At 44.2% G+C, this 13,501-nt stretch overlaps 1 protein-coding gene across 1 annotated transcript; it reads left to right on the top strand.

Annotated features, from left to right (window-relative positions):
* Positions 1-374: 374 nt before the first annotated feature.
* Positions 375-13,461, top strand: LOC130928879 (FH2 domain-containing protein 1-like). The gene is made up of 13 exons (XM_057855674.1): positions 375-755; positions 7,202-7,422; positions 7,485-7,649; positions 7,750-7,811; positions 7,877-7,979; positions 8,053-8,138; positions 9,726-9,826; positions 9,897-9,967; positions 10,037-10,135; positions 10,261-10,331; positions 10,401-10,683; positions 10,753-10,848; positions 10,911-13,461. The coding sequence occupies exons 2-13, from the start codon at positions 7,279-7,281 to the stop codon at positions 11,997-11,999; spliced, it is 2,370 nt and encodes a 789-aa protein (XP_057711657.1). The 5' UTR covers positions 375-755; positions 7,202-7,278; the 3' UTR covers positions 12,000-13,461.
* Positions 13,462-13,501: the final 40 nt, after the last annotated feature.

Raw genomic sequence — 13,501 nt, 5'->3', positions numbered from 1 at the left:
TCTGTATCTCCACACAGCGAAGACCCAGAGTACATGTAGGTACAACATGTATTATCCATGTATGTTATTAAAAAATACATATTGGTATTAAATAAATGTATTTTATATATATATATATAATATAAAATAATAAATATATTATATGTATATGTAGTATTATACTTGTAGGTATTTCTCCAAAAATTGCAGTTTCTACAGTATTTAGAAAATAAAACGGTACTGGCCCTGGCTCATGTTAATGCCTCTTGGATGCCCTCTGGTGGTCGCAGTTCTACAACCAGGTGCGGCGTTGGCTTTACAGTAAAATTCCTTTTTGCCTTCTTTCAAATATTCATTTCTAATGAATAATTTGACCAGTTCTTCAAGGTGACATATTTCTTGTAAAGGGGTGGGGCGCGCGCGAGTCTTATCTTTACCATACATATGCAGAGTTCTTGGGCAAACAAGCGTCGAGTGCGCGCGCATGCGCAGTTGTCGACCTTTTACCTCCCGGCTGGAAGACGCGCAAGCTCACATCGGCGGATACCTGCGCAGAAGCAACTCGGTTCTGACGTGAGGTGTGCACCGGTCAACTGCTGTGCGAGACTCAATTGGCAAATTGGACGTATCTTGACGCCTCTCGAGGTCGGCGTGTTAGTGCCGTCGTTTTGCGGCGTTTGGGAAGCCCGCTACACCTGCCATTCATCTGCGTGGTTCTACTAATATTGGTTGAACCCTGAGGCTGTTTTTGTTCAATTGTGACCAGTGAACATAAGGTGAGCAGTTTGCCTTCTTTACCCTTTTCAAGAAGTTTTTCTGGGTCACAATCTAAATAGTTAACCCTTTAATGATGGACTCATTGGCTGCCATTGACTGCTCTAGATGTCTAATCCGTTTTCGAATGATCATGGAATAATCTGTCTTCGAATAAATACTGGTGGAGGGGTATAACAAACTAGTGCTGCAACAATTAACTTGAGTAATTCGATAAGGAAAAAAGCTTGGAATCAAATTTTGTCATGAAGTGTCACATGGAAAATTTAGTCACTAACTCCATTTATGTCCTGCTCGGATCTTTTACATTTACTCAAAAGTGAGATCATTTGCCGGATGACACTAAATGACATCTGTCATATGCGTTCATTAATGCTCATGACAGTGTCAAGTCATAATTATGGCAGTCGTATGGCGCCACTGTCAAATAAAGTGTTACCAAATACCTTAACTAGCAATTAATGAAACAACTGGGACAGTAACTGCAGAAATAATCAGCAGGGCCGAGAATGAAAGTGGTATTTGTTATGTGGCAAAATGGATTTTGCCATGTGGCATTTTTTTGCCATGTGGCAACATGGATTTTGCCATGTGTCATTTTTTATTTATTTATTTATTTTGCTATGTAAAAATGGATTTTGCCATGTGGCATTTTTTTGCTTTTTGGCAAAATTGATTTTACCGTGTGGCATTTTTTTTGCCATGTGGCAAAATGGATTTTGCCATGTGGCAAAACGGATTTTGCCATGTGGCATTTTTTTGCTTTTTGGCAAAATTCATTTTGCCATGTGGCATTTTTTTTGCCATGTCGCAAAATGGATTTTGCCATGTGGCTTTTTTTTTTTTTTTTTTTTTTTTTTTTGCTATGTGGCAATTTTTTGCAATGTGGCAAAATGGACTATGCCATGTGGCATTTTTTTTTTGGCCATGTGGCAAAATTGGTTCTGCCATGTGGCAAAATTGGTTTTGTTATTTGCCTTTTTTATAGTATTTGGCTTTTTTTTGTATATGGCTTTTTTGCAGAGCATGCACATCCATGCCATTGACGGCCATGCACGTCCAAATTTTCCATTTATTTTAAATGGCAGAAAAACGTATGGCTGTGATTTTTGACCACACACTTTACATGACAGCGCATTAACATTCAACTGGCACCCAAGTCAGGCTTTGCCATTGACGGCTGTTAACGTCCAAATTATGCTCAAATTCTCCCCACCAACTTTTAAGCAACCTTATTTGCATTACCGTAATTTTCTGACTATAAGCCGCTTCTTTTTTTGCTTCATTTTGAATCCTGCGACTTGTAGTCCAGTGTGGCATATTTGTTTGGGTTAATAGGCAACACTTTATTTGATAGTGGCGTCATAAGACTGCCATAAGACCTAATGAACCACAGTGAAGCTTTGACCCAATTGGCTGCAAAGCTTCATTTAGCTATCACTGCTCCCTTGGGGGGGGGGAGTCAACCTCTGCTGCCACCTGCTGTCAACACTGTTGTTTTCCAACTTGCCTCCTAGCATGCATTGCAGTGCTACAGATGTAAATAACAATCAAAATTCAAGTTCTGTGCTAATTTTTTCTTCAGTTACTGTTCCAGTTGTTTCATTAATTGGTAGTTATGGTATTTGGTAACATTTTATTTGACAGTGGTGCCATAAGACTCATTAGACAATCATAAATATGACATGACACTGTCCTGAACATTAATTAATGTTTATAATAGATGTCATTTAGCGTTATCCGGCAAATGATCTCACTTTTGAATGGATGTAAAATATCCGAGCTGGACATAAATGGAGTTGGAGACATAATTTGCCGGGTAGCAGTTAATTACATCTGTTATAAGCATTCAGTAATGGCCATTATAGTGTCATGTCATAAATATGATGGTCTTTCAACGCCGCAGTCAAGTCACCCAAATAAATCAACAAATAAGCAGCAATAAACTGCAGGATTCAAAAGGAAGGGAAAAAGTAGCGGCGGATAGTCCGAAAATTACGGTAGTTTTATTGATTCTGGTGGATAATACACTGACCTCTAATGGCAACAGTGAATATGACTTAACTCATTTAACATGGTTGAATCAAGCGGCTCCCTGTTAAGACCAACATAAGGTAAGTTTTTTTTTTTTTTTTTTATGCATTCGTAATTTAGTTTATAGGTATATTTAGCCTTTTTTTTTGTCGTTGGAATATGTGGTTGAACGATGTGTTAAGGGCATTAAAAAAAAAAAAAAAAGTTGGCATTTTATAGCATTTAAGCTAGCGAACTTTTGCTATGCAAGTTACCCAATTGTTCATTTGTTGTAGTTCGATCCTCATTTATTATTATTTTTTATACCCTTTTAGGCTAAGCTCAGGTATTTTGTGAAATGAAAGTTCAATTCTGAAAATCCTGAAGAAACACTCGGGAATTTTATTTTGTATTCACTTTTAATGCTCTTTAAAAAGTGCAATCTCCTAAAATTTATTCTGGAACGTGTTAAATGTTCCTTATCCAATTATTCTAACTAGTTCATAGATTAATTGACTACCAAAACAATCGATAGCTGCAGCCCTATAACAAACCATTACCACCGGAGGGCGTCATTTTCTTTTTTGATAATGCTAAAAGTAGCCATTGACAGTTATAGATGTCTGATCCACTTTGATTAGGACCTAGCAATTTGGATTTAGCTGCTAACGTTAAAGCTTCTTTTATTTTTTGTTTTTTTTTTAAACTAATTACTTAAAGTCTGCTTAGTGTGAAAGTTTTTGAGGTAGGAGTTTATTCCCAAAACATTGAAAAATGAATTCCAAAGCAGTGACAACGACTTCTTGTTTGCGGGTGTTTTTTGGGGTAGGGCCTCCTGTTGATTGCTTTTGATGGGGCGCCCCCATGACATCATTCCATGCATATATGCAAACATACAATAACATAACTAGTTAGGGCCTCCCTGCTGTCCTAATTTTGATGCGTCCAACTAACCTTTTAGCAAAGTCAGCACTGACCTGAATGGATAAACTGAATCTGTTGGGGAGAGGAGGGGTTCGTCAGAAAAAAAAGCTCGTTTAACAGGATTCTTCCGCTCGGTGGGAACACGGCGTCCGCTCGCATTCACGTCGGTAACTTGAGAACGTTACGGCAAATCCGATTCCGCGGACGGAACCATGGCAAATATTGACACTGTAAATTCGTCTGACCTGTCGCACGCAAAACAGCCGATGACTCACCTTTTTACAATATGGAATTTTCAATGTCTTCGTGCAAGAGAAAGAACTGACTGGATTGGGGCCTTGTTAGCACCTTGAGGTGTCGCAGACTCACAGCCGAGATTTTTCACACAATTGAGACTTTTATTGGGGTATTCGCAAGGGAGTGAAGGTGATAAAACGGATATAAAAAGTAAAGGGTGTTAAATTTTATTTTCTATTTAGTCCTGTCATGGAGCGTCCAATCATTCCATTCCACCCTGCCATTTCAAATGAATTGGACGTCTGTCACAGTCAATGGCAGCCAATGCATTAACCTGCAGGCAACAATAAGTCCATGTGCTGTGCACGCATGCCCTCTATTGGCAAATTCCTAACCTCCAGAAGGTTGCCTTCTCCTGGCTAACTGCTAACTATAATTCTGTAGTAAATTAATCAGCCCCGATCTGGGCTGGCCCAACCTATACGCAGACTATGCAGCTGCTTAGGGCCCCTGACCACTTGGGGGCCCCCAATCTGGCAATTGTTTTTTTTTTGTTTTTTTTTACTACAGTTTGCTTTATTTGACTTTTGTGAGTTTTGATACTTGATTACAAGCTTAAAAAAAAAGAAGTTATTCCTTAACTTCTTTCTTTCCTGTTTTAGAAAAAGGTTTGACGCTATCTACTGTAAGTACTGACAATCATTTGGGGGGAGAAGTTTTAAGTATACAGTGCAACAAAATGTGATTAATATACAAAATATGGACGTATGGGTTTCACAGAATACTGTGACGAAATGGTGGGCCAAAAATACGGGCCCCTTTGCATTATTTTGCTTAGGGCCCCCAAATGGCCTGGGCCGGCCCTTGCCCCGATACAAAAAAATAACAAATCGGCCCCCACTGATTGATAGATACTGGCTCATGGTACATAGCTAGCAAGTTTCAAGACGATTGGTTCGCTAATGACAGACGAATAGGACTTCAATGCTGATGTCCACAAGAACAACAACAAGCTAAATGCTGACCTTCAGACAGAAATTAGGTTAATTACACCGGAAATCCAATTTTTTTGGTTATTGCTGTCAATGACAGACAACGAGTTAACCTACAGGCAACACAGGCACAAATAAGTCTGTGTGCCGTGCATGCATGCCCTCTATTGGCAAATTCCTAACCTGCAGAAGGTTGCTTTCTACTGGCTAACTCATAGCTATATTTCTGCAGTTGGATAAACAGCCCCAATACGGAAAAGATGGCAAATTCGGCTCCGATGATTGATAGAAAATGGCCTCTGGTACATAGCTAGCAAGTTTCAAGACAATTGGTTCGCTAATGACTGAGGAGTAGGACTTCAAAATTGGTGTCCACAAGAACAACAACAAGCTAAATGTTGACCTTCAGATAGAAATTTGGTTGATTACACTGGTGATCCATTTTTTTCATCGTTGCTATCAATGATAGCCAATGATTTAACCTCAAGGCAACAATAAGTCCATGTGCCGTGCATGCATGCCCTCTATTGGCTTCTACTGGCTAACTTCTTAATATAATTCTGAAGGTAATTAAGCAGCCCTGATACTGAGAAAATAGGAAATCGGTCTCAGGTGATTGATAGATACTGGCCCGTGGTACATAGCTAGCAAGTTTTAAGACGATTGGTTCGCTAATGACAGACAAATAGGACTTCAATGCTGGTGTCCACAGGAACAACAACAAGCTGAATGTTGACCTTCAGACAGAAATTAGGTTAATTACACTGGAGATCCATTTTTTTTTTGTTATTGCTGTCAATGACAGCCAACGAGTTAACCTACAGGCAACAATAAGTCTGTGTGCAATCCAAGCATGCCCTCTATTGGCAAATTCCTAACCTACTGTTAGATTTGAAGCTAGGTTAATGTACACCTAGCTTGGCTAAAAAAACACACACAGGAGTCGATGCAGCTTTTGTGGAGATCGGTAGCTGCTTCCCCAGTTGCTGTGATAGCAACCCTCTTCATTCAGAGGCAAAAAATAGGAAAGGGGGGGGGGCAGGAAAGCAATATAGAACATAGAATAGAATACAGACCAGATGGGGGCCACATGGCCCAGGACAAAGGAAAGTTATCCTATCTGGTGACTAACTACAATAAGTAAAGCATAAATGCTAACTGTATGCAAAACAGTTCCAACACATACGGTAGGTTGTTTGCTACTGGCTAACTCCTAACTATAATTCTACCATTAATTAATCAGCCCCGTTATAAAACAAGAACAAATCAAGCTCCAACAATCAAAAGATATTGGCCCGTGGGACATAGCTAGCGAGTTTCAAGACGATCGGGTCAATGATGACAGAGGAGTAGGACTTCAAAGTTGGTGTCCACAAGAACAACAACAGATTTAACTGGCTTTCAGATTGAAATTAGGTAAAATCACACTGGTCGCTGTCAATAGCAGCTAATGAGTTAAGCAATTTTATTGTTGAGCAACATTGCATAACATCTTTTCATTTTAAGCTAGCATAACAGACTAGAGCTGCGTGTGTTCACTTCTCCTTCATGTCATTTGCAAGTTTATGTAAAGAAGCCTTTCGTTTACTCGTGGTCTGAAACCGGACGGTCGGGTTCTTCTTGGCGCCACATGCAAAAAGCTTTTTTTTTCTTCATCCTCCGCAACGCGCTAACGGTGTTAACGCGGGCGAATCGGCGCGTGTTGAGCGTCACAACAAAACCAGACTGAAAATTGTTAGCAGTTCCCCTGAAACTTGATTATTGGCATTAAACATTCTATTGATGCCGATGTACTTGGATCCCATTAACGCCTATGTAAGTCAATGCCATTGACGGCCATGGATGGCCAAAATTTTTTCCATTCATTTTCAATGGCAAAAAAAAAACTTGCCACAAATCAACAGGAAATGACCAGATATTAATAGGACGTGTCCCCCAAACTTACCCGATTCCATTGACGCTTATGGAGGGTGCTGCCATTGACAGCCGTGGACGTCCAAATTTCCCATTCATTTCTAATGGCATTTACTTTGTTTAATCCCATTGACGGGCATGTTTGTCCATTCTATTGATAGCTCAGATCTGTATCTCCACACAGCAAAGCCCTAGAGTAATTTCTCCAGAAATTGCAGTTTCTAGTATGAAATATAGTGAAAGCTTCCCAAAAATTGTCAGATTTTTAAAGTTTAGAATGCAATTCTTGAAGTGAAAGTTTTTGAGGCGAGAGTTTATTCATCAACTGTTAGCACATAAAACACACAACTTGTGTTTTTTGGATAAAGCAAGATGATTGGTTGCCACTGGCCTGCGGGGTGACCTCGGTGACCTCGTCGCCACCGCGGTCCAACCTGCCACAGGGATGCACACGATGGCCAATGAAAACAGAACGCCACCGCCGCCGCCCCCTCCCCCACTTCCGCCTCCCCCCTCGCTCATCGCGGGAGGCTCGAACAGCAGCAAACGCTTCAGAAGTTTCTTTTGGAGGACCATTCCGGAGGAGCAGGTAGGACGGTAGCGCCCCTCGTAGTTGGCGCGTGTCCGTGACGTTTGCCCGTGTGCTTGCAGGTTCGGGGGCGCGCCAACCTGTGGACGCAGGGTCGAGCGCAGCAGCGTTACCGGATCGACGCCGACACAGTGGAAGAGCTCTTTGGTCAGAAGCAGGACGTGGCTGGAGCCACACCTACCTGGGGAGCAAGGAACCGTGGATCACTACGGGACTCCAAGGACCAGGTGTGTGACATCGTGAGCCTTGTATCGCAAATAATATCAGGAGGTTCCCACCCCCTAGTACAGAAAATCGTGATCCCGACATCTACCCGTTCTCCCGTAGGTCTCCATCTTGGATACCAAGCGAAGCATGAACATGGGCATCTTCCTCAAACAGTTCAAGAGGTAAACAATGTACAGTATTTTGGGTAAAACACTCAACGTCATGCGAGTTGAGGGTTGTCATTCAGGTCCAATCAGGCCATCGTAGACGACATCCGCAGTGGCAACAGTCAGCCTTACGGGGCGGAGCCTCTACGAGAGCTGATGAAGCTTCTGCCCGAAGCGGAAGAGGTACGCGTGTTAGAAATTCGCGCTGGCGTGAATGATTGGCGACGATTGATTCCCGATTTGTGTTTGGAAAAAGGTGAAGAAGATGAAAGCGTACAGCGGTGACGTGTCCAAGCTGTCGTTGGCGGACTCCTTCCTCTTCCTGCTGGTTCAACTCCCCAGGTCTGTTGCTCACCATTTACTTTTGAATTCATTACTGGGGCTTTGCCTTGAAAAGGCCGAAAACTTTCCCATTCATTTTTAATGGGCCATGGACGTCCAAATTTCCCATTGACATCCAATGGAATGTGCTTTAGTTAATGACATTGATGGCCATGTATGTCGATTCTATTGATGCCAATGTGCTCTGATTCCATTTATGTGAGTCGTAGCCATTGACGGCCATGGACGTCCAAATTTTTTACCATTCCTTTTCAATGGCAAAAAAGCCAATGTCCTCAAATCAAAAGGAAATGGCCAGATATCAATAGGACATGTCCCCCAAACTTCCCCGATTCCATTGACACATTTGGAGGGCGATGCCATTGACGGCCATGGACGTCCAAATTTCCCATACATTCCCAATGGCATATCCTTTGGATAATGCCATTGATGGCCATATATGTCGATTCTATCGATGCCAATGTACTCGTATTCGATTGATGCCAAAGTACTTGGATTCCTATTACGCATACGTGAGTCGATGCCATTGACGGCCATGGGTGTCCAAATTTCCCATTCATTTCCAATGGCATTTACTTTGTTTAATGTCGTTGACGTCCGTGTATGTCGATTCTATTGATTCCAATGTACTTGGATTCCAATTATGCATACGTGAGTCGATGCCATTGACGGCCTTGGACGTCCAAATTTTTTCCATATAACTCAATGGCAAAAAAAAAACAATGTCCCCAAATCAACAGCAAATGAGCAGATATCAATAGGACACGCCCCCAAATGTCCCTAAATGACCTGATATACCCAAGATACGCCCCCCCAAATGTCCCCAAATGACCTAATATGACCAGGACATGCCCCCAAATGTCCTCACATTATCTGATATAACCAGGACTCGCCCCTCAAAAGTCCCAAATGACCTAATATGACCAGGACACGCCCCCCAAATGACCTGTTATGACCAGGAGATGCCCCCAAATGTCTCCAAACGACCTGATATGACAAGGATACGCCGCCCCCAAATGTCCCCGAATGACCTGATATAACCAGGACACGCCCCCCAAATGTCCGCAAATGACCTGATATAACCAGGACTCGCCTCCCAAATGTCTCCAAATGACCTTATATGACCAGGATACGCCCCCCAAATGTCCCCGAAGGACCTGATATGACAGGAGACACCCCCCAAATGTCCCCAAATGACCTGATATGACCAGGACACGCCCCCCAAATGTCCCCGAATGACCTGTTATGACAGAAGATGTCCCCCAAATGACCTGATATGACCAGGACACGCCCCCAAATGTCTCCAAATGGCCTGATATGACCAGGACACACCCCCAAATGTCCCCAAATCACCTGCCATGACCAGGACGTGTCCTCCAAATGCGCCCAAGTAAAAAGGAAGTGACCTGATATTGTCCCCGAAATGTCCCCAAACCAACCTAGGCGGGGCTAAGATCTGTATCTCCACGCAGCATAGCCCCAGAGTAATTTCTCCAGAAATTGCTGTTTCAAGTTTTTCTGTATATTTCTAATGTTCACGCTTGCGGCAAAAATACATTCGCCGTTTGCTGTCTGTCGGTCTTTCAGTTACGCCACGCGTGTGGAGTGCATGCTGTACAAAGAGGAAATTCCCGGCGCGTGCGAGGCCTTGAGGGGGCACATCGGAGTCCTTCGCACCGCGACCAAAGGTGACATCCGTCTCTGCGACTCTTCCTCAAACTTGTTTGACTAACGGTCAAGGTGTCGATGGTGTTGCAGAGGTTCTCAACTGCCGGGAGCTGCACGCCATCCTTCACTTGGTGCTGCAGGCCGGGAACATCCTCGATGCCGTGAGAGACCTCGACCCTTGCCGCATCGGCGCCACCAGCATGACGTTAACGGTCTTGCATGTGTTTTAGGGCGGTCAAGCGGCGGGCTTCAAGCTGTCTTCGCTTTTGTCTCTGGCCGAAACCAAAGCCAACAAACCGGGAATGAACCTGCTGCATTTTGTGGCTCTGGTCAGCAGACGCAAACCGTTAACCCATTGATTGCCTTTGTCGGCGATAGACATCTAATGTTTTCTCATTTGCCACCAACCAATCAATATTGGATGTCACGTGATGTGTTCACTTCTTCTCTGCAGGAAGCACAGAAGAAGGAGGAGGAGTTGTTGGACTTCCCGTTGAAGCTCAGTCACATTCAGGCAGCTTCTAGGTCAAACCGCGTCTCCTCCTTACAGTTTTCGTAGCCGGGACTTTTGTGAATGCGTTTTATCTTCTGCAGGATCTCCTTGGAGACCCTGGACTCGGAATTGCAGCTGTTGACGTCCCGCACGCGCGCGCTAGAGGAGAAGATCCGGACGGACGGAGAACTTCTCCGGCAGCTGGATGGCTTCCTTCGGGACGCCACGGGGTGGCTGCGCTCGCTGCGAGGAGGCCGTCGGCTGCTGAGCGAGGAAGCCGGCGAGCTGATGAACTTCTTCTGTGAGGACGACAACACCTTCCGCCCGGATGAGTGCTTCGCCGTCCTGCACGCCTTCTGTTGCAAGTTCAGCCGCGCCGTCAAGGTAGACCGAAGCCTGCTCCTAAACTCGCGCGTCGGGAGTTTATTTACACAATATTTTTATGAATTGAAGGAGAATAAAGAACAGGAAGCCAGAGAACAGGCTCGGCGCCGTCGTTTACAAGCGCTGGAGGAGCAGAAGAGACATTCGTGGGCTGGTGGCGAGGAGGTAAAAATGTGCTAAATTTCAAACAGTGCTAGCAAAACAGTCTCATTTGTGCGCCGTCACAGGTCACCGGCGCCATGGGCTTGTACTGCAGGAGCGAGACGGACCTCTCTCAAGCCGGCTCACCCCAGGATGACACCGGCGCTCTACTAGAGCTCCTCTCGCCCAGGTCCGGCAGCCGTCGCGTTCTCCGGGGACGTTCCCGACTTTCGCCGACGCAGCACCCGTCCTCGACGCTGACGCTGTCCGTCTCCGATCTTGAGCGCCACGGGAATGCGGAATTCTCTTCAGTCGGCGGAGGGATTTCGACGACACTCCTCCGCAAAAACTCTGCAACGGACAACCGCGCACGCGACGCTAGCGATAATGTAGCGGCGATCCTGGAGAAATGCTCGCTAGTCCCTGAACCGAAGGCCTTTGACGACGCAAGCTGTGCTAACGCGGCTGTATCGCTAGCTTCAGATGAGATGGCAAAGGACACTGCGTGGTGCATAACCGTCTTGTGCGAAGCAGAACACCCGGTAGCAAAGAACACACCGTCCATTAGCGCACCGGTCCGGTCCGAGCCTGTTAGCAGCCAACCGTCGCCTTCTTCGCCACCTCGCGTCTACCTTGCGGATCCCCCTCAGAAGTCCGAAGCTACCCGGACTAAACGCGTGCGCACCCTTAACTCTTCTGAAAAGCAAAGCATGAGGAGGGTAGTGCCTATCTCCAGGACTGCTAAAGACAAACGAGGAGAGAAGCCTTCCTCCAACCTCCGGGCTCGAGATCCAAAGGACCGCCTAGCTCCCGGTCCTCGGAGTTCACCCGGGGAGAAGATGTGTCGGTCCTCCCTGCGAGCAACCGGGGGCGGCACTGTTGTCAGTGGGACCGCCGCCACTCCTCCTCCTGCCCCACGGTTCGCTAGAAACACCGCTTCTTCCTCTTTGAGACAAACCCACTCCAACAACCAACGGTCAAACGTCCCTAAATGTCCTTCAGAAGCATCTATCAGAGGACACTCTCGCGCCTCCTCGTCCATGCCTAAGAGGACTCAGAGCGCCAGGACGTCTGTCAACACTGGGGTCACGACCCCGGACTCCCCCGTCCCAGCTAAAGACAAATCCAGCCAATCGCAGCGCTCGACCAAGATCTGCAGACCCAGCTGGAGATAACGCAGATAACATCTAAAAACTCATGTTAGCATGAACAGTAGCGGTTCCTCTGTACTTTGTACTCAATCTGCGGCCATTGAGGACGTGTGTCTTTGAAAGCAGACAATTCAAAAGTAATACAACTATAGTAGCATGAAAAAGTATCTGAACCTTTTGGAATTTCTCACGTTTCTGCATAAAATCACCATTTTGTCAAAGTCACACAGATGAAAATACAGTGTCTGCTATAACTAAAACCACCCAAACATTAATAGGTTTTCATATTTTAATAAGGATAGCATGCAAACAATGACAGAACTGGGAAAAATAAGTAAGTGAACCCTCTGCCTAAGGAGACTTAAAGAGCAATTGAAACCAATTTTTAACATTAAACATTTCAAGTCGGGTGTGTGCCCAGTCACTGATGAGAGATTTAAAGCTGCCCACTATAAAACACACACCTGGTAAGAATTGTCTTGATGAGAAGCATTGTCTGATGTGCATCATGGCTCGGTCAAAAGAGCTGTCTGAAGACCTGCGATCAAGGACTGGGAAAGGATGCAAAACCATCTCTAAAAGTCTGGATGTTCATCAATCAACAGTCAGAGAAGTGGTCTACAAATTCGGAGAGCTTGGCAGTTTTGCTTGTCTCCCAAGGAGTGGCTGTCCACCAAAGATGAAGCCAAGAGTTCAGCGCAGAATACTCAGAGAGGTAAAAAAATAGAACCCTAGGTGTCTGCTAAAGACTTACAGAAATCACTGGCACAGTCCAATATCTCTGTGCACACATCAACTATATGTAAAACCATGGCCAAGAATGGTGTTCACGGGAGGACTCTACAGAGGAAGCCACTGCTGTCTAAAAAAATAAAACATTTTTGCTCGTTTAATGTTCGCAAAAATGCACTTAGACACTCCACAGAAGTTTTGGCAAAATATTTTGTGGACTGATGAAACCAAAGTTGAATTATTTGGGAGTAACACTAAATACGTATTTGCCCCACTGTATGTCCCTACCATCCCTATGCAAACCTACGCCCTTGCTATCGTCATTAAAATATGAAAATCTATAAATGTTGGGATGGTTTTAGTTAAAGCAGACACTGTTTTTTTCATCTGTGTGATTTTGACAAAGGGTTAGGGTTCAGATCATATTTGAGGCATGGTGATTTTATGCAAAAATGTGAGAAATTCCTAAAGGTTCAGATACTTTGTCATACTACTGTAAGTCGTTTTACAATATTTCCAAAAGCCAACATGTGGACGAGTGATGTCATATCCTGTAAGGTAAATTGATTGTGTATAGTAGTTGATATTTAAAGAATATTGAAAGAACGTATGATTTCTGCTTGGGACAACGGAGGGTCACGCTGCAAAACGCAAATATGTCAATATTGTAACATGACTCCAATGTATTAAAATTATTATAGCCTTATTATCATTATTAAAAATGGATCATTTACACAATGCTACTTTATTCAGCAGAATTAGGTTCTTTTTCTGTTTTCAGAAAATTCGAAGAA

Source organism: Corythoichthys intestinalis, chromosome 13 (genome assembly GCF_030265065.1).
Source record: "Corythoichthys intestinalis isolate RoL2023-P3 chromosome 13, ASM3026506v1, whole genome shotgun sequence".
NCBI classification, from domain to species: Eukaryota; Metazoa; Chordata; class Actinopteri; order Syngnathiformes; family Syngnathidae; genus Corythoichthys; species Corythoichthys intestinalis.
This window is presented reverse-complemented; position numbering and strand designations above follow the sequence as displayed.